Source organism: Salmo trutta, chromosome 7, assembly GCF_901001165.1.
Source record: "Salmo trutta chromosome 7, fSalTru1.1, whole genome shotgun sequence".
In the NCBI taxonomy this organism is placed as follows: Eukaryota; Metazoa; Chordata; class Actinopteri; order Salmoniformes; family Salmonidae; genus Salmo; species Salmo trutta.
This window is the reverse complement of record NC_042963.1, coordinates 18,260,029-18,281,959: the sequence shown is the minus strand read 5'-3', so window position 1 is coordinate 18,281,959 and position 21,931 is coordinate 18,260,029. Positions and strand designations below refer to the sequence as shown.

General features: G+C 45.3%; 1 protein-coding gene across 2 annotated transcripts in view; it reads right to left on the bottom strand.

Moving 5' to 3' along the window:
• LOC115197046 (dual specificity protein phosphatase 8) overlaps window positions 1–21,931 on the bottom strand; it is a 62,512-nt gene that overhangs the window by 33,026 nt on the left and 7,555 nt on the right. For both annotated transcript variants that reach the window (XM_029758182.1, XM_029758183.1), the window contains exons 2-3: window positions 17,187–17,607; window positions 3,389–3,527 (exon numbers count right to left, since the gene is read on the bottom strand). In XM_029758182.1, coding sequence (XP_029614042.1) covers window positions 3,389–3,527; window positions 17,187–17,423 — 376 coding nt within the window. In that variant the 5' untranslated portion in view covers window positions 17,424–17,607. The remainder of the gene's footprint in view (window positions 1–3,388; window positions 3,528–17,186; window positions 17,608–21,931) is intronic.

Below are 21,931 nucleotides of genomic sequence, written 5' to 3'. Positions count from 1 at the left end.
AATCCTCTTAGCGAGTAAAAACAACCCTATGGGGACTGGACCTCACATGACACTCGTGACATCACCCGCAACATAGCGAAGGAAGCACTTACAGCATCGAGTAGATCCACTGATTGATTTGACTTCTACGTCTGCACTTAAAGCACCATTGGCGGTTTCCCGCCCTCCCAAACACCACCTCCTATGGGCTCCATAAAGTCCCAAGCTGTTATTAACTATTCTGTTATGACAAGCCTGAGTAGGGCCTCAGAATGTCTTAAAAGAGCATTACCATTTGGTGTTTGGCGGCATCAACACTATAGCACAGGCTACTTCTGGATGTGTGTGTGTGTGTGTGTGTGGGGGGGGTTTTGCGTATCTGTGTGTGTGTGTGAGTTTAGCAGCACGCGTGTGTGTGTTCTAATCCTTCATTTAGCATGCCTGTGTGTACATAACCGTTTAGGCAGTAAATCCTCTCTCCCCCAGACAGCGAGACCAAGCTGCTGTAATTATTCCTGTATTCACTCTGTCTATCCCATTTAAGGCTTCTTTTCATCCCTCTATCCTAGCCTCTCCTCCTCCACTTATCTCCCTCCCTCCCCACCATCCTCTCCTCTTGTAGCTTGGAGCACTTGTGCATAGCTGCGCGTGCATGTGTGTGAGTCGAGAGGGCCACACCAAGCAGTCAGCTTAGATCATGAGGTCATCAGCACTGTTAATGACGGGGGAGGGGGGTGGGAGAATAGGGGGGTTGGATGGGAGCAGGGAAGTGAGGAAAAAAGGGAAAAAAATGGGGTTTAGGAGGGGTGATTCCCTGGGTATTCTGAGCCAATTAAACTACAATAACTGCTAAATGAATCCGGGGAATAGGGACGGTGGATGGAGGAAATAAATGAACTTTGTTAACTGAAGATCTAAATCTGTAGAGGAGACAGAGGATGAAGTGAAAAACGGCCAGTAACACACGCGTGACCAGATGCTAGAGCCAATGCCATAAGACGTGTGACCAGATTGACTTTTGACCCGGTCACATCCTGCCGCCCTGCTGTGCTGCCATGACGACTGGCTGCCAACAGGCCGGCACTGCCGACCTCAGAACAGCAGGGGAGCTGGCATCTCTCTCTCTTGCTTTGTCAGTACCTCTCACTCTCTCCCCCACATTGTCACTCTGTTTTGTGTGCTCTGTCTCTCTCTCTCTCTCACACGCGCGCATATGCATGCATGCACACACACACACGCTACTCTAAACAGGAAGTGACATCATTACAGGTGGTGGACGGGCTCAGACAACTAGTCCTGTTTATGACCCAGTGAAGCTCAGCTGGGGACAGAGACCACTGTTATCGCCCATGACCCCGACACACACACACACACACACACACACACGTACACAGACACGGATACAAACACATTTCTTATTTTTATGTCTTGTGTGTTTTTGTTTTACCTTAATGTTATTTTTAGAGCTACATTGATTACTGCATTGTTAGGTTTAGAGCTTGCAAGAAAGGCATTTCACTGTACTTGTACACGTGACATTAAAACTCGAAAACACACACACGATATTCTGCTATGACTTAACACCACTGACATCGACACTACGCAACAACAGTCCTTCTCATTGGCTGAATCATATCCCACAGGATATTCTCTTCCACTGTTGTCGTGGAAACAGCAGAGAAGGGGACAGAAATGGAAGAAATGTGAGAGAGAGAACCGCTGACAGGGGATCTTTCTTCTTCAGGCTTACATGGTACATGTGATTTTGTGTGTGTGTGTGTGTGTGTGTGTGTGTCTGTGACAAATTGGGGATCTTAAGTACATTAAGGTAGAGTGAACCTCTACGAATGACTCATGGAAAGTGTAATCTGACTATGCTATTGGAGATTTGCAGGAGTAGGACATCTTTACACACACACACACACACACACACAAGCATGCACACTCACACACACTGTCTCTCTCCCAATCCTGAGTGATTCATTTGACACATTTGAGCCAGGGTCCTAAGCCTCCCTGTGTGTGTCTATGTGTGTTTGTGCGTCTGTGCATCCATGTGTGTGTGTGTGTGTGTGTGTGTGTGTGTGTGTGTGTGTGTGTGCGCATAAGCCTCTATGTGCTTACTGCCACTGTGTCTCTGCAGCGCTGCAGTCCCATACTGAGAAGTTATTAAGCCTCTGCAGAGCCAGCTAATACACACGTCAGGCCTCCATTCTAACTTTGAGGGTGCTTAGCAGCCAATATGACAAGCTGTTAAGTATGGTAAATAAGACTGGTTGATAAGAATGGCTACCCCCCCAAAAAAGGTAAAAAGACTGGCTGATTTGATAGACAGGTATTAGTTTAACTTAAGCTTAATCCTCAATTTTAAAGGGATAGTAGAGAGAGAAGTGTTTGGTGTGTGTAGTGTGGATGGGGGCTTGGGGGGGGGAGTTATTTGGAGCGGCTTGTAACACAAAACTCATCGGTGTCCACAATTACTCGGTATTGCTTCTTTCCTTCATTCTTCCTTTCCTAATTCCTTCTTTCCTCCTTCACTTCATCTTTAAGAGTGAAAAGGTATGTATGTGGATAAACGTGTGAGTGGAACATGATGGATGATGGACACTATTACAGATGATGTTCACTAGTGACACCTGCTGCCCAAACAGACACATGGCACTCTGCTCCAGTCGAAGCAGCTGCAGAGATCTAGGCCTTCTCTCAATTGGATTTGCTCAACTCCTGCCCTCTCTCCTCCGTCCTCTCTCGCCTCCTTTTGAAAAAGGTCAAAGATAATTGAGGAGAGGCGGCGAGGAGAGGGAACGTGGACGGAAATGCGATTAAAAAAAAAATCAGACAACCCTCCACTGCGCGTCATCAGGCAAATTACTTTTACAGGGGTAGAATCGCAAAAGAACTGTGTAAAGTGATACAAACTAATTTGGTTGTGCAAGACATTATATAGATGACAGGATGAGTAGCACACAGTTCTTAAATGTTTGCATGCTTTTCTCTTTTGAGAAAGCAACAGCTGACCAAAGGGAGTGTGGCAGATTTCAAAACTCTTCTGAGAAGGACTCCGGTAGGATGATACATATGACTATCCTAGACGAGAGGTCGATTTCCAGGAGGGGAGGACACTCTTCCGTTCGCCTACTAACGACTTTACACTCTCCTTGACCACTCAAACGGTTTCCGGGTCACTTGGAGGACAGAGGACAGACTTTTACCCAAATGAGAAGAGTCCCAACAGTGAAATGCCTACTTGTTCAATGCAGGCCACATCTCAACATACACACAATAACTGACTTGGGATCAGCTGTGAAGATCTGTTGTGAAACACCATGGCATCATTTGCTGGTAAACACTACCTCTAGGATGGAGGTTTCTATTATCACACACAAGCACACACAGAGTAAGTGCCTACCGGTGAGCAGGGAGACTCGGTGGAAGGTGCCCTCCAACTTGCCCAGTAGGATGTGGACAAAGCAGTCTTTGGATAGTTGCCCCGCCTCTTTGGAACTCTGGTCGTACATCACCACTTCCTGTTTCCTGCCCATCTCAACCTGCAGAAACACGAACGAGGAAGAAGACGTCAGAGATCAATGAAGGTACGGCAGTATCAATGGACGCAGGTATGAAGGTCTCGTAACGAATGAGTAAAACATGGTTATGTTGCACAGATACAAAAGACCACAGCAATGCTGTTTGCATTAAAGGATACATTTATGTTCATTTTTTTGAAGGGGTTGATACATTTTTTGTTAGGGCTAATCAAGTCTGACATTTTAAAGTGGAAATTACAAAACTTTAGAAACCTTTTAAACCTTGAATACACCACACATTTGTATTTCCTACTATGCAGGAAAATTCTCAGCACCAAAAGAGTGATCAAATTAAGATCCTATCTGTACTTTCAAAGACAGGGGCTTACTGCTTTTGTTCATCTGGAGGGAAAAATGCCCTAACAAACTTACCTATACATTTACAGTGCATTCGGAAAGTATTCAGACCCCTTGACTTTTTCCACATTTTGTTACGTTACAGTTTTATTCTAAAATTGATTACATTCTTTTTCCCCCTCATCAATCTCCACACAATACCCCATAATGAGATTTTGGCAAATCTATAAAAAATTCAAAACGGAAGTATGACATTTACATAAGTATTCAGACCCTTTACTCAGTACTTTGTTGAAGCACCTTTGGCAGCGATTACAGCCCAGAGTCTTCTTGGGTACGATGCTACAAGCACACCTGTATTTGGGGAGTTTCTCCATTCTTCTTTACAGATCATTTCAAACTCTATCAGGTTGGATGGGGAGCGTCGCTGCAAAGCTATTTTTAGGTCTCTCCAGAGATGTTCGATCGGTCTCCAGTCCAGGCCCGGGCTGGGCCACTCAAGGACATTCAGTGACTTGTCCTGAAGCCACTCCTGCGTTGTCTTGGCTATGTACTTAGGGTTGTTGTCCTGTTGGAAGGTGAACCTTCGCCCCAGTCTGAGGTCCTGAGCGCCCCTGGAGCAGGTTTTCATCAAGGATCTGTACTTTGCTCTGTTCAACTTTCTTCTCGACCCTGACTAGTCTCCCAGTCCCTGCCGGTGAAAAACATCCCCACAGCATGATGCTGCCACCACCATGGTTCACCGTAGGGATGGTGCCAGGTTTCCTCCAGATGTGAAACTTGGTTTTCAGGCCAAAGAGTTCAATCTTGGTTTCATCAGACCAGATAATCTTGTTTATCATGGTCTGAGAGTCCTTTAGTTGCCATTGGCAAACTCCAAGTGGGCTGTCGTGCCTTTTACTGAGTGGCTACTGTCTGACCACTCTACCATAAAGGCCTGATTGGTGGAGTGCTGCAGAGATGGTTGTCCTTCTGGAAGGTTCTCTCATCTCCGCAGAGGAACTCTGGAGCTCTGTAAAAGTGGCCATCGGGTTCTTGATTGTTTGGCCGGATGGCCAGCTCTAGGAAGAGTCTTGGTGGTTTCAAACTTCTTCCATTTAAGAATGATGGAGGCCACTGTGTTCTTGGGGACCTTCAATGCTGCAGAAATGTTTTGGTACCCTTCCCCAGATCTGTGCCTCGACACAATCGTGTGTCGGAGCTCTACAGACAATTCCTTCGACCTCATGGCTTGGTTTTTGCTCTGACATGCACTGTCAACTGTGGGACCTTATATAGACAGGTGTGTTCCTTTCCAAATCATGTCCAATCAATTGAATTGACCACAGGTGGACTCCAATCAAGTTGTAGAAACATCTCAAGGATGATCAATGGAAACAGGATGCACCTTGGCTCAATTTCAAGTCTCATAGCAAAGGGTCTGAATACTTAAGTCAATAAGGTATTTCTGGTTTTTTATTTGATTAATTTCCAAACATTTAGAACTTTTTTGGCTTTGTCATTATGGGCTATTGTATGTAAATTGATGAGGATAAAATTGGGCGGGTGGTAGGGTTACTGGAACAAAATGTGCGAACATAGCAAATTATTACACAACATGGACACAGAGTAAAAAAAAATCTAACGGTGTTTTTGCATTGATAACCATGAATTGACACTGTAACAGTAAATCATGGCAATTTAATGATAAAGTCCTATCTGTCAAAAACAAAACAATCCAAATGCGTGGTAGTCAGTGGACAGCGCAAGCCCTCTTCAGTGCATCAGCATGCTGTATATGCTTTGTCACACGTGTTTGTCAGAGAGGAGGAGAGGCGAGCATGCGCCTGTGTTTGTCTACGTGCTTGTGTGTACGTGTGTGTGTGTGTGTGTGTGTGTGTGAGACACGCCAGCCAGGCTCCTTCTCCATGTTGTCAGGCAAGTTTTGGTCACATGACCAGCAGCCAGCGCCTAGCCTACTGCAGCTCTGAAACACCGCATCACTAAACAACCGCTGGACAGCACCAGGAGAGAGAGGGGAGGCAGACAGGAGAGAGAGAGAGAAAGAAGGAGGAGAGAAGAGAGGAGAGCGAGAAGAAAAGGGAGGTTAAGATGGCTGAGAAAAGAGATGGAATAAGAGTGAGCCAAGGAGAAAGAGATGGAAGCGAGAGAGAGAGAGAAGGGAGGAGAAAAAGAGACTGGAATAACCCTTTTCTTCTTGTTGTTTTCACACACTCACTCCATCCTTCAGATAGCATAAAGGCTACACTATACTGTAGATGCTGGGCAAAACTGCACATCCTCCAGGAACACTGTTCACTGAGCTTTACAGTGTTATGGGGCATGGTACCCACACATACTTATACTGTGGACGGTACACAGTTCTAGCAATGCAGTGGACGAGTGTGTGTATTTGAGAGTGTATTACTCTGCAATATTGTGTGTTTGTGTGCGTGCCTCAGTGTGTGACAGTGTGTGTTTGTGCTTACCGTTACACATTAGCCTTCTCAGAATGTATGGGCCAACAACCACACACGTGACTGAGGCAGGCCAAGGTCAGACAGACACACAGACGGCTGGTATGGGTACAGCCAGACTGAGCCATATATACTGTGTATATATATATATATACACACAGTACCAGTCAAAGGTTTGGACACACTTACTCATTCAAGAGTTTTTCTTTATTTGTACTATGTTCTACATTGTAGAATAATAGTGAAGACATCAAAACTATGAAATAACACATATGGAATCATGTAGGAACCAAAAAAGTGTTAAACAAATCAAAATATATTTCATATTTGAGATTCTTCAAAGTAGCCATCCTTTGCCTTGATGACAGCTTTGCACACTCTTGGCATTCTCTCAACCAGCTTCAGAGGTAGTCACATGGAATTAATTTAAATTAACAGGTGTGCCTTGTTAAAAGTTCATTTGTGGAATTTCTTTCCTTCTTAATGCATTTGCGCCAATCAGTTGTGTTGTGACAAGGTAGGGGTGGTAAACAGAAGATAGTCCTATTTGGTAAAAGACCAAGACCATATTATGGCAAGAACAGCTCAAATAAGAAGAGAAACAACAGTCCATCATTACTTTAAACATGAAGGTCAGTAAATACGGAACATTTCAAGAACTCTGTGTGCTGTTTGAAGGAAGTTGCTAACTAGCACTAGCGCAATTGCTAACTAGCATTAGCACAATGACTGGAAGTCTATGGGTACTGCTAGCTAACGCTAGTTAGCATTGGCTCGCGAAACTACCTCTAACTTCCTTCATACTGGACACAGAGACATAAGAATGGTATCCACGAGTTCAGCTGACTCTGGGGAAGTAGATAAAGGGAATTTCTGCCAAAAATACCGAAGTATCCCTTTAAAAAAAAGACCCCTGTGACATGTTTATAACACATCTACAAAACCTGCATAACACCTCTATCACACTGTTGTCACCAGTCTTTTTCCTTGTGCGTGTTCAGTGACCCATGAGAGCGGCGACAGCATCTCAACCTGAGCGTCTAGTCTGTGTTTAAACACAACCTCCAATAAAGCAGTCACCTGAACCCATCAGAGTACACTGATTCTTTCTGAAGCCCAGCCTGATGCTCTACAGGAATAGTTGTCTCACGTCACCCCGCTCCTCCGCTCTCTCCACTGGCTTCCAGTTGAAGCTCGCATCCGCTACAAGACCATGGTGCTTGCCTACGGAGCTGTGAGGGGAACGGCACCTCCGTACCTTCAGGCTCTGATCAGGCCCTACACCCAAACAAGGGCACTGCGTTCATCCACCTCTGGCCTGCTCGCCTCCCTACCTCTGAGGAAGCACAGTTCCCGCTCAGACCAGTCAAAACTGTTCGCTGCTCTGGCACCCCAATGGTGGAACAAGCTCCCTCACGACGCCAGGACAGCGGAGTCAATCACCACCTTCCGGAGACACCTGAAACCCCACCTCTTTAAGGAATACCTGGGATAGGATAAAGTAATCCTTCTAACCCCCCCTCCCCTTAAAAGATTTAGATGCACTATTGTAAAGTGGTTGTTCCACTGGATATCATAAGGTGAATGCACCAATTTGTAAGTTGCTCTGGATAAGAGCGTCTGCTAAATGACTTAAATGTAAATGTAATGTAAATGTAAGTTGTGTGTGTGTGTGTTTGTGTGTGTCAAAGGTCAACAGGGCCTCCACCCTAACCCCTACTGAGACACTCCCATCTCCCCCTCCTCTCACCCCTGATGTCTTTTCCCCCCTGTCCTCCCTCGCTGTACAGGGTGTTCCATCCTAACGGGATCAGAGCTACAGCCAGAGGGTGAAATCACCACCTGAGGATTACAGAACAGCTTCTCACTCTGACCCACACACACACACTGTACATAAGTGTAAATGGGTCACTGTTAAAGGCTGTCCTTTAATCCTTAAGGTGATGTCACCGGGAGGCGGTTTCCTTTCCCAAATGATTCACATTCACCTGCACAGGTATCCAAGATGCATCTATGCCGGACAGGGGTTCAGATAATTATACAATATTCATAATTCAAGAAGATATCATCTTTACTTTCACCATTAGATCACCTTCCTTCTCTTCATGTTTATCTTATCTCCGGTTAAACCTTTTATGTTTTGTCATGCTCTGAGAAAAGTACAGTGACGAGAGAGAAACAGAGAGAGAGAGAGAGATGGTACAGAGCAGGGTTGTGCTCAATTTAGAATTGAATTGAGAATGCCTCAAATTCCAATTAAATTCTTCAATTTGAATTGAATTTGAATTGAAGTAGTAAACAGAATATAGAATTGTAATTCGAATTTGAATTAAAGAAATTGTAATTAAATTCACTTAAATTCAAATGCCTATTCTATTCCATATTAGGTGTAGTCTATACAAATATTCATATTTTACATAAAACATGTCGTTATATACATGAATATAAAATGAAACAATTCATTTCAGGACAAACTCTTAAAATGAATTATCAAGGAAAACAAAACCTGTATGCGAATATTCTAAGTTATTATATTTAATTAATCACTTACATTTTGTTTAATATTGGGAAAATATTTCCCAGAATGCATTAGTTGAACCCTCAAGTTGACCCTGAAGTCTTCTAAAAGAAGCCAAACAAATGAAATGGTTGGTGGAAATATAATTGGCTAATCTAAGCATAAAGTTTAAAAGTGATATATCCTTTGGTATCTGGACGTGTGACCTGTCAGATTCAATGAAACTGATGTTCTATGACTGAGTGGAGTTTCTTTGAATTGCACTTAAATTCTACTTCCTGTCACTCAAATTCCAATTCTACATCCTGTGGGGTGTGGCCAATTCAATTACAATTTCAACTCATGAGTTGAATGGGAGTCAATTCCAAAATTCTGAATTGAGCCCAACCCTAGTAAAGAGACAGTATTACAGTATCTGCATGATTACTGCATTGTTAGAGGTTAATAACCTCTGGAGTCGACCTACTGCAGCATACGAACCAGCTCAGTCCCTCACACCTTCACCAGCCTGCAGGCTGCAGCACTACACTACACTACTATACTGCTGTTCTACCACTAACACTGCAGGTGTTACATAGGAACAACAGAGAAGGAGAGACAGATAAAAGGAAGGGAAGAGAAACAGCGCGAGAGAGAGAGTGGCAAAAAAAAAACGATAGAGCGTGGAAGTCAAAATGCCAACAGTGAGCTGGCATCACAGCAGGATGTAAATAGAGAAAAGTGGCTAATCATGTCCTCTGTTTCCCCTCCTCTGCAGAGATAAGGAGGGAGGGGGAGCGAGAGAAGCAGAGAAATAGAAAAGGACTGTATCCTCACACTGCCTGGGAAATGTGCAATATAAAAAAATAAATGTACGACAGAGGAGAAAAACATTTTCCCTCTGTGACTCGTCTGTAACTCTAAGACCTCACCCTCTCAGCTGAAGTACTATCTGTGTACAACAGCGAGACGTCTGGCTTCAAATATAACTGTATGAGCAACAAACATGACACAGGCAGTAGGGGGAAATGGCATGCAGTGAGAGCTTAAAATGTTCTGGGTAGAAACGCAATGGTTTCAACTGCTACTGCAGAGAAGACGGGGGTGCTAAAGAATAGAAACAGGTGTGTTGTTGCAGGGAATACAGACAGGAGAAACGTGAGATTAGGTGCTGCAGAGAGGACCTTGGAATGCCAAACACAGACGCACACAGACATAGACATAGACACACACACACACACACACACACACACACACACACACACACACACACACACACACACACACACAGGTGCGCACAGGGTCATTGGTCACAAGGGTAATGCAGAGCTGAGTGTGTGTGTGTTGGTCACCCAACATCACCACTGTGCTACTATCAGACAAAAACCTCAGAGGTCAGGAATTCATGGAACTGGTTCAGTGATCTGTTGCCTGCCAGTCCCCACAGACAGTTATTATCTGTCCATGTGATTCCCAGTAGAATGTTGCAGGTGGGTGACGGTTCTAACCATCAAAGCTCTGTAGCAGAGTCCACTAGCAGGGTGTGAGTAAAGCCCGTCAGCCCGTCAGTAAAGATAACACTCAATGGTGATATGATGTCATTGATTGGCACTGGCAGCTGGCACTGTGTGTGTGTGTGTTTGCTCAGACGTGTTTGGGCAAAGGTCCCCTCTATCATTTGCTGCGAGAGGGTGTGACAGATCGAGTGACCAAATCACTCCAATGACCGATGATGACCGTACACCACGAATGGGCACCATGAAGGGACCTTCCCACTGCCCCTCACCCACAATCTCTCTCTCTCTCACACACACCTGTCCAATAAAAGGGGCACGTGCAACTTGTAGTTCAAGAGGTAATGTGTCACATGGGCCAACCTTGTCACACCAGCATGGCCATGTTTCACATCACAGTACAACATCTCTTCCACACTCCTTCTCTGTCATTCTCTACCTTCTTCTCCATACCCCCTTCCTCTCGCTGCCTTTCACTTTTAAACCCGAAAAGTGAGAAAACAGGGCATATAAACCGGTTGGCCTCGTTCAAGAAAACGGTTCGCTCCTACAGACAATGAAAATTGTGGCTGTGGCTTGCTATATGAAGCGGGCAGACAGGCATCAAGGCAGTTAGTTACTGTTTGATTGAATGCTGGGCAAAACAAGTGACCTAAGCGACTTTGAGCGGCCTCCTGGACTTTTCATGCACGACAGTATGTAAGGTTTACCAAGAATGGTGCAACAAACAAAAAAAACATCCAATCAGCAGCAGTCCTATGGGTGAAAAGTTGAAGGAGAACGGAAAGAATGGTGCAAGCTAACCTGCGGGCCACAAACAGACAAATAACAGCGCAGTACAACAGTGGTGTGCAGAACGGCATCACGGGAACGAGCAACTCGTCGGTCCTTGTCATGGATGGGCTATTGCAGCAGACGACCACACCGGGTTCCACTCCTATCAGCTAGAAACAAGAAGAAGCGACTCCAGTGGGCAGGCGATCACCAACACTGGACAATTGAGGAGTGGAAAAACATTGCCGGTCCAACAAATCCTGGTTCATGTTGAGTCATACTCATGGCAGAGTCTGGATTTGGCGTAAGCAGCATGAGTCCATGGAACCATTCTGCCTGGTGTCAACAGTACAGGCTAGTGGCAGTGGTGTAATGGTGTGGGGAATGTTTTCCTTGATACAAATTGAGCAACGTTTTCATGCCCCAAAGAACTCAGGCTGTTCTGGAGGCAAAGGGGGTTCTGACCCGGTCCTAGATGGGTGTACCTAATAAACTGGCCTTTGAATGCATTTTCTTCCCAGCTCTGGTTCTGGAGTGACCCTTTAGTCTCTCCCTGTTGTTGTGTGTCTTAACCAGGCTTTACCAGCATCAACACATAATGTTTCTCGTCAGTCAGGTCAGGTCAGGTCACGGCTGGGCTAAAATGTAAGTGTTGCTTAAATTGTCTGCCCTAAAGGAAATCACCAAAAGACCTGCTGCACCCTCCTTACGGTCAACATGGCTTTGACACACACTGGGTTACCCTGAGTGGTGCAATAGCCATGTTACTGTAAACCTAACTAGAACTGGAAATGGACCTAAAAACTATGTCTACACGGCTGTACCTGGATGGACTTCAGTACGACGCTTCCGTCACCGCCACTACCTGGAAATAACACATCAACGGGTCAGAATATGACACCTGTGCAACCTATTGTATACTGGAGTCTTGGGTTGAAATGAGAATGATACCGTGAACTGACAATCCACTTTCAGTCACTACTACCTAGAGTGAACGCAAATAACACACATCTATGGTTCGGGATATGGCGCTTATCATACGCATCATGTAAACGTAGCCATTTTTCTTTACGTCTCATCCATATTCACAACAAATTATGGAAGATATTTGTAATGTCTAGTAAGGAGACGACAACGCATCTGTGTCTTCTGGGTGACCCACGAGGCATTGCACTACATTAAGTCATTACCCAGGATCCTTAGCAGGTGGCGTTGAAGGAGGATACTGGGAGGTGGCATATGGTGGACCTTAAGTAGAAGTTACGGAGATCCTTATTTAGTAAACGGCTTTATGGAACACGTGCTGCCGGAACCCAGTCTTCAGCCGAATGGACCAATTACCATCAAAGACTAACCGGTGACAACCGAACCTCAGTAAAGGGTTGTCAGTAGAGACTGAAACAACTGCTGATGAACTGGAGAGAGAGGGGCAAAAATCGAGTGTGTGCGACTTTAGTTTTATTGTCTGAGCTACACTGTCAGTCTACATAGTACAATATAGTACTGCAGTAGAGAACAGGAGAGTATAGTGACTTCCCTAAAGGGCGGGTCTAAGTGTCTCCCTGGCCCTGACTGGAGCTAGTCAATCTCCACGCCATCTGTCAGGCCTTGCCCTGGCCCAGGCTCACTCTTACACCACATTCAGCAACATTGAGCAGTGTGGAGGGATTAGCGTCGCTTAAGCCAAGAAACCACCCAGCCTGACCATAAAACAGTCATTGAGTAGGGAGCCATAATACTGTGGAGCTCAAGGTTCACCCACACACCACACACAAATACGGTCACACACAGCCTACTGTATTTAACTGACCTAGTTTACTAGAGCTTGCCAGTGAACTACATGGGGGTTGTGTAGGGAGGGAGGGAAGACACCATTTTGATTCCAGTCCATACACAGAGTTCACTGAACCTAACCCTGTGATGATGAAATCTGAAAGGGCCGAGCATAGAGCCTTGGGGGACGCCTGCCATTTTCACTCAATGGGATGCAGGCAGGAGGTAGCCCACCCATGACTACGCCCTCTCTCGCTCCCTCCCTCTTCAGCTTCCTACATTCAATCCCACAAAGACCCACTATGGTGTCCTTTGCTTCCTTGGCAGGCTGTGTGGGGGTGTTTGTGGTGGGTTGGGTGGGAGCCTGCATTAACACCACACAGCCGGTCTGCACGTGCCCAACTCGCGGCCTGCCAGTGGCCACACAAAGGGGGATGATGTCATGCTTAGCCAATAACAAAGGACTCTCTGGGGCCGTGTGGACCTTCCCTCTCACCCGGCTAGTTCCAGCTTTATCCAGCCTACCATTAATCGGCAGCATTATCCTCTTTACTGTGTGTGTGTGGGGGGGGGGGGGGGGGGGGGGGGGGGGGGGGGGGGGGGGGGGGGGGGGGGGGGGGAATAATAACAACAGCTAGCCAGCCACAGGGCAATGCTGGGAAGAGAGAGAGAAAAGGGGAACAGAGAAAGAGAGGAAAGAGGGATGTTGATAGAGAGATGATGAAATAGAGGCGGGGGGGGGGGGGGGGGGGCACCAGGACAGAGAGACAGAGTGTGTGTGAGAGCAGTGCAGAGAAAAGACACACAGAGAAAGAGAAAGGATAAAATAAAACAGATAGCGTGAGAGGAAGATGGAGAGAGTGAAAGGGAAGGAAAGAGGGACACCCCACTTGGTGCCTTACCACTGTGAGACCTGTCAGCCTCTCAGCCCCATTAGAAATTAATGATTCATCATGTATTATTGTGACATTTTGGAGTCCCTTTTATTGTAAACAAGAATAGAATACGTTTCTAAACACTTCTACATTAATGTGGATTCTACCATGATTACGGATAACCCTGAATGAATCATGAATAATGATGGAGTGGGAAAGTTACAGACGCATGTTTACATACAGTTTTACCCACTTCAAATGTATACTGAGTATACAAAACACTAAGAGCACCTGCTCTTCCCTTGACATAGGCATCATCCAGGACTTCCTGACGGGCCGCCCCCAGGTGGTAAGGGTAGGTAACAACACATCCGCCACGCTGATCCTCAACACAGGGGCCCCTCAGGGCTGCGTGCTCAGCCCCCTCCTGTACTCAAAAACTCCAGCCACCCTAGTCATAAGACTGTTCTTTCTGCTACCACACGGCAAGCGGTACCAGAGCGCCAAGTCTAGGTCCAAGAGGCTTCTAAACAGATTCTACGCCCAAGCCATAAGACTCCTGAACATCTAGTCAAATGGCTACCCAGACTATTTGCATTGCCCTCCCCTCTCCACACCACTGCCACTCTCTGTTGTCATCTATGCATAGTCACTTAAATTAACTCTACCTACATGTACATACTACCTCAACTAACCGGTGCCCCCGAACAATGACTCTGTACCGGCACCCCCCTTCATATATTGTTATTTTTTACTGCTGCTCTTTAATTACTTGTTACTTTATCTCTTATTCTTATCCATATTCTTTTAAACTGCACTGTTGGTTAGGGGCTCGTAAGTACATATTTCACTGTAAGGTCTACTACACCTGTTGAATTCGGCGCATGTGACTAATAACATTTGATTTGATTTGATAAGGTGAATCCAGGTGAACGCTATGATCTCTTACGGATGTCACTTGTGAAATCCACATCAATCAGTATAGATGAAGGGGAGGAGATGGGTTAAAGAAGGATTTTTAAGTCTTGAGACAATTTTGAAGTGGATTTTGTACGTGTGACATTCAAAGGGTGAATGGGAAAGACGGGGGGGGGGGGGCACTCAATATTAGGAAGGTGCTCCTAATAGTTGGTATACTCAGTGTATCATCACTGTCAATACCAAAATAGTTCTATAAGAGGCTTTGAATAAAAGTGTCAGATGAAATGACTATGTTTACAACTTCTAGCATCCCAATCAGACCAAGGTCTCTACACACTGACTGGGGGACCTTAGCCATTGGTCTATTAAAAAAAGGGTTGCGCAACAACATCCTGCTCAGGTTAATAATGGCATTAACCTAACCTGGTTGTAAGCCTGAGCATTGGCAGTATGCGAATGATGCATATTTGAATCTGAGAAAGAGTGAGGTAGCGAGAAAGAGGGTGAGAAAGAGGGTGAGAGAGAGAGAGAGAGAGAGAGAGAGAGAGAGAGAGAGAGAGAGAGAGAGAGAGAGAGAGAGAGAGAGAGAGAGAGAGAGAGAGAGAGAGAGAGAGAGAGAGAGAGAGAGAGAGAGAGAGAGAGAGAGAGAGAGAGAGAGAGAGAGAGAGAGAGAGAGAGAGAGAGAGAGAGAGAGAGAGAGAGAGAGAGAGAGAGAGAGAGAGAGAGAGAGAGAGAGAGAGAGAGAGAGAGAGAGAGTGAGCATGTCAAGCTAAGGATGTCTTTCAATCCCAGGGAACAATGACATCAAGAAGTATTGAAAATAAAGCATATTTTAATTAAGTTGACTGGAGGTCTAAGGCGATGCTGCTTCCACTCATGTCAGACACCTCTAATTTTCACAGTTAATTTACATTCACAGGCTGAGTTGGAGAGAGTGACTACAGGTGATTAAAGCATTAATATAACCTGCTAGGGAAGGAAAGTGTCACATCCTGACCCTAGTAAGATGTCATTTTCTATAGTAGAGTTGGTCAGGGCGTGACTGGTGGTGTTTTGTGATGTTCTATGTTTTCTATTTCTATGTTTTAATTCTAGTTTTTCTATTTCTATGTTGGGATTGTTTGGGTTGATCTCTAATTGGAGGCAGCTGATCCTAGTTGCCTCTGATTAGAGATCATATTTAAGTAGGGGTTTTTCTTCCTGGGTTTTGTCTGGTAGTTTTCTGTTTAGTGTATGTCACCTGACGAAACTGTTTTTGGTTTTGTTATAGTATATTCATTAAAAGTAAATATGAGCACGCTGTGCCTTGGTCCCCTTTATACGACCCTCGTTACAGAACGAGAGGGAGCACGAGACACACTCATACATGCCAGGTCTGGCATCCAGGGTCAGGTGATTCACATCAGGAAGTAGAACACTGGTTTTTATGAGCTACCACTCAAACTGCATGTGTTACACCTAAAATAAACCCACCAAATGTTTCCGTCTTCATGATACTAAAGGGCAATGTGTCATCTGGCTCCAGAAGCAATGCTCTGGCCATGTTCTTTGGCATTTCTTGTTGGATTATGTTCAAACTATGCCACTATAGCACTGTGTCTGTCTTGGTGCTGCTGTAGGGAGGATGGAACTTCCACAGCTCTGTTGTGATGGATTCATTTTTTTCAAATTCTTTCTATTTTTCTTTGTGCTTTGTTGGGAAGGGCCAGTACGTATGCGTTCCACTGTTAGTCTACCTGTTTACTAAGTATGTGACAAATGTTATTTTATGTGTCATGTAAAACCCCTGGATAGAGCACGCACAAACAGGCAGACACACATCATACACACTTGGGATTCCCCGCTGAGTTTCTCCAGTTTCACGCAGTGACTAAAAATACAGGAGTTATGTCGCATGCCATGGCCGTGCTACGGGGGAAAAAAGGCTGTCATATTGGGAGCAGAAGTCATGGAAAAAGGGAGGATCCAGTTTCAGGGCCACTAATAAGCAATAAACCTAAAGTCCAACTGCCTGCCAGCCAAATATAGCACCCAGAGATCCAGGGCAGAGAAGATGCTCGCCAGAGAGATCCAGACTAACCACACAACACAGAACAGCACGTAACAGACTCCTGAACCTGAGCAGCATCAGAGAACATTAATGGTGTCTGGTACTGGACTTCTAGCTCAGTGTTTCCTGGTCCTCGACTACCCCCAACAGAACACGTTTTCATTGCAGCCCTGGACAAACGCACCTCATTCAACTCATTGAGGGCCTGATGATTAGTTGACAAGTTCAATCAGGTGTGCTTGTCCAGGGTTACAGTAAAAATGTGTAGTGTTGGGGGTACTTCAGGACCAGGGTTGGGAAACACTGTCCTAGAACATAGACATAAAATGATACACTGTGGGCAGCCCGTTGGCCAGCATGACCATCCTACCGGGTGAACTGTTGAACAAATTTCTTCTTGAAGGACAATAAACGGTGACTCACATCCACCCTCAGACCTCTAACCCCTGTCCCCTTAACCTACCTTGACCTTGCCATTGGGCTGCAGTAGCTCGGTGACGGACACCTTGTCTTGCTGCAGTCGCCGCTTCACCAGCTTGGAGCAGCACACGTTGACTGCCCCCTGTATGTGGGACGCGTTGTACTCCGAGAAGGTCCTGCTGTCAATCACCAGCAGGCGCCCCGCCCCCCTCTGGATCAACCCTGCCAGGCGCTTTATGTCCATGGCGCTCCGCCTGGCTGGTCCCTTCTCCCCCGCCATGATGCCACAACCAGGGGTCGCAAGAGGATGGGTGGGTGGACGGGGGAGGGGTGGCGTTGAGGGGGGAGGGGTGGATGAGTGGAGAGAGGGAGTATCGGTGGAGGAAGAGGGGAAGAGAGCAGAGGAGGTCAATGGAGGAGAGCAGCCACTGCCACTGGAGCAGGCCTCAGGAGATCCATGGTGTCTGAGGAGAGAAGCAAAGAGAAAAAAAGCGAAGGGAGAAGGTCAATAGAGTCCCTTTTCATGTGGATGGCTATAAATTAAGTGCTTTGTAACACTAAACTAGTGGCAACTGAGCTGCCACTAACTTTAAGGAGATGAAACCTTAAAGGGAAATGTCACAACTTTTGTAGTAAAAAAATATAGAAGATAAGTGTTTCCAATGACATCATCAACCAATTATAATTGGTGAAAAATCACATGATGCACCACCGGTGATGTCATTGGAAACACATATCTCCCTCTCTCTCTTTCACTAGAAAACATAGAAACGCACAATTTTCACACATGTTGACATTGGGGTGGTGCTGAAAATGATGAATATGAAGTAGAAGATTTTTTACATTTCCATTTAACTTTGCTGGAGTTTTGAAACACATGGGCGTAAGACATTCATCCTGAGAAGTTTGGAAACATGACATGGTGATGATTGACACCACACAGTAACCAAGAGAACTAAGTAGCCTATTGTCTTCCATGTTTCGATCACGTATACCAGACTCTGGGCTGCTATTAGAGCAACATAAAACAAACCACATCAGCCATCAGTCCCATTATCTCAATGTCAAGTGTGCACAGTATTTTTGCATTTACAGTTCTTATGTGCAGACTTCGCTCACCTCGCGTATAAAAATAACTGGAGTACTAAACATGGATATAAAATGTTATTTTAAGACTTCACAAGGGCTCTGGATCATCCACTAGGCTCAATCTGTCCTGAGATCTGAGGGCGCTTTCATCAAGACTATCAGGTGAGATCACAACAATAGACAGGCGCTTTATATACGGACTTGTACGCATGGTATAATTGAAACTGTGTGTGTGTGTTTGTTTGTTGTGGTGGGTGCAGGGTCTCTTGTGTGGCAGCTCGTGAAACAAGAAACTGAGGGGCTGAGATAAATTAAGCCGGGGGGGGGGGGGGGGGGGAATTCACAGAGCAGGTCTGGGCACAGATGAACAGCCTGTGTGTGTGTGTGTGTGTGTGTGTGTCTCTCTGTGTGTGTCTCTGTGTGCGTGTCATTTATCACAGAGAACCCTCTACAAACTTGATGGACTGCCTCCTCTCATCTATCACACATAATCACTTTCACTCCCACCGCCACCCCCGCAACTGTCAAGACTGTCAGCTGACACACACACACACACTTCATGCATACACATGTGAACATACACAGTGCAGTTCCTGCCAGTTGGGTTACGTGTATAACCCAACATGTTGGGCAGTTTAGATTACCCAAACATGGGTTCATTTAACCATCGGTTGTTGTTTCATTTTATTTTATTTAAAAAAATATATTCTACCCCTTTTTCTCCCCAATTTTGTCATATCCAATTGGTAGTTACAGGCTTGTCAAATCAAAATCAAATCAAATTGTATTTGATTGAGAGCCGTGCGTCCTCCGAAACACGACCCCGTCAAGCCGGGCTGCTTCTTCACACACTGCTCGCTTTAACCCAGAAGCCAGCCGCACCAACTTGTCGGAGGAAACGCCGTCCAGCTGGCGACCGAAGTCGCCGTGCATGCGCCCGGCCCGCTACAAGGAGTCGCTAGAGCGCGATGGGATAAGGACATCCCAGCCGGGCCAAACCCCTAACCCGGACAACACTGGGCCAATTGTGCGCCGCCTCATGGGTCTCCTGGTCGCGGAACCCAGGTCTGTAGTGATGCCTATAGCACAGCGATGCAGAGCCTTAGACCGCTGCGCCACTCGGGAGGCCCAGTTAGGTTGACCCAGCAGCTGGGTCTTTTTTTTAATGTAATCCATACTCCGAGTCAATATTCATGTAATAATAAGGAATTCCCCTTCACCACGCCCACAAATTGGGGAAAACATTCTTTCCTACTGACCTCCATTGTAAAAAAGCAAACTTCGTCGTCAACTTTTAGTCATACGGAAATAACAAAACATGCCGATAAGCTGCTGTGTTCATAAAAAAAAAAGCAAGCAGGTCAAAAATCCCGACCTAGACGTTACGGTTTGTAATGCTTCCACATAGGGAAATGAAGCCTGCGAGAAGAGCCCTATGGCTTCAGGCTATTAGGCATGGGAGAGTGGGAAATGTGGGGGCCCGTTGTCCAAGTAGGCTACACCTAGCTACTCAATGGGTGTGGAAAACATTTCATTACAGGGAAGACATTTAACTTGACAAGTATAGTCCATTTGCAACTCCACTCGCTACTTGTAGCTGTGGCTAGAGTCCGTTTGTGTCTTTGGTCTTGGCTAGCTAGCTAGCACTCACGTGGCTGCTAGCACCGTCATGAAAAGTCTGAGCAGCATCCAAAAAGGGAGCACTACAATATTACACTACAATATTACATTTTTCAAAGCAGGCAATGGGAGCAGGCAATGTTGAAAATGTCATCTTTAGACATGTTGTACTTTTGTTAAATGTAGTTTCGTAATTGACTAAAACAAGCACGCGACAAGGAAATTGAAAAAGGCGACCTAGGTAACCACGGGTTGTCTTCCCCACTGGCGGGCAGGGCCGCAACATTCTATCTAATACAGACTGGGACTATAAATTATTTTCAGGAGGGGTACGGCTTTCTGACTGATCCACCCTGTTACGTCACCTTAATTAGAGGTGACGCGTGCAGAACGCTGAACGAAGGAGAGCTCGGTTTGATGTCTTGAAAGTCTCTGAAAAAGTGTTATTTTGAAAAAGTTGGACTACCTTTTGAATTTGGATCCCACGATGAGGCATACCAAAAGTCTAAAGAGCTGCTTGGTGTAGCAGCTAGCCTAGCTGCTAACTAGCTATCAAGCTAGCAAAGGTTTCCTGAACGCTTGAACAAAGCCTTGTGGCTGTCTAAATCCCTGCTGTTTTTTGCTGTTTCCATCTGCCCTGTCTGGAACTGCGTGGAGTACCAGCGTTAGCCTAAGTTGCTACCGTGACATCCGAAACCAAAGCCGGTAGGAATAGCATTGAGGACAGTGTTTCTCTATCACAAGTGAAGGATATTTTAAACAAACAAAGAGGGTTCTACAAGCAGAGGCTATAAGCAGTTGTTATAAAAACTGGACAATAGCTTCAAGAGCTTTGTCCAAATACTGATGGACCTGACCAGAGAGGTCCAGGACCTTAAGAACAGTTTACTATTCTCCCAAGATGAGGTGGATGTCCTAAAAGAGACTTTCAGAAATATTACAAACTGTAAGTCCACACCCTTTACTCTTCTCTATTTTTTTTACTAATAACCTACTCCTGGCATTAAACAAAGCCTTTTTGTCTATGTACGCTGATGATTCAACCCTATATGCGTCAGCAACCACAGATAGTGGAAGCACTGCAATCCTAAACAAAGAGTTGCAGTCAGTTTTGGAATGGGTGGCTAGTGATAAACTAGTCCTGAACATCTCTAAAACTAAGACCATTGTATTTGGTACAAATTATTCCCTACGTTCTAGACCTCAGCTGAAGCAAGTTGAGACTAAATTACTTGGCGTTACCTTGGATTGTAAACTGTCATGGTCAAAACATATTGATTCAATGGTTGTAAAGATTGGGAGAGGTCTGTCCGTGATAAAGAGACGCTCGACTTTTGATGCCACACTCCAGAAAGCAAGTCCTGCAGGCTCTAGTTTTATCTTATCTTGATTATTGCCCAGTCATATGGTCAGGTGCTGCAAATAAGGACCTAGAAAAGCTTCAACTAGCCCAGAACAGAGCGGCATTGTCACGACCTTCATATAAATAATTGGACCAAGGCGCAGCGTGAGTAGAGTTCCACATTTTATTAATAGTGAAACTTTCAAAACAACGAAGATATAACGATCGTGAAATACGTAGCGCACATAGGCACTCATACAAAACAATATCCCACTTAGCAGGTAGGGAAAAAGGACATACTAAGTATGATCCCCAATTAGAGGTAACGATATTCAGCTGCCTCTAATTGGGAACCATACACACACACAGACATAGAAAATAATACCTAGAAACCCCTAGTCACGCCCTGACCTAAAACACCATAGAGAACCCCGAGGGCTCTCTATGGTCAGGGCGTGACAGGCATCTCTTGATCTTCACTGTAATCACAGTGAATACTATGCCTGCCAGTCTCTCTTGGCCAAAAGTAGAGGAGAGACTAACTGCATCACTTATTTTTATAAGAAACATTAATGTGTTGAATATTCCAAATCGTTTGCATAGTCCACTGACACACAGCTCTGACACACACACTTACCCCACCATATATGCCACCAGGGGTCTTTTCACAGTCCCCAAATTCAAGAAAACGTACAGTTTTATATAGAGCCATGATTGCATGGAACTCCCATCTCAGA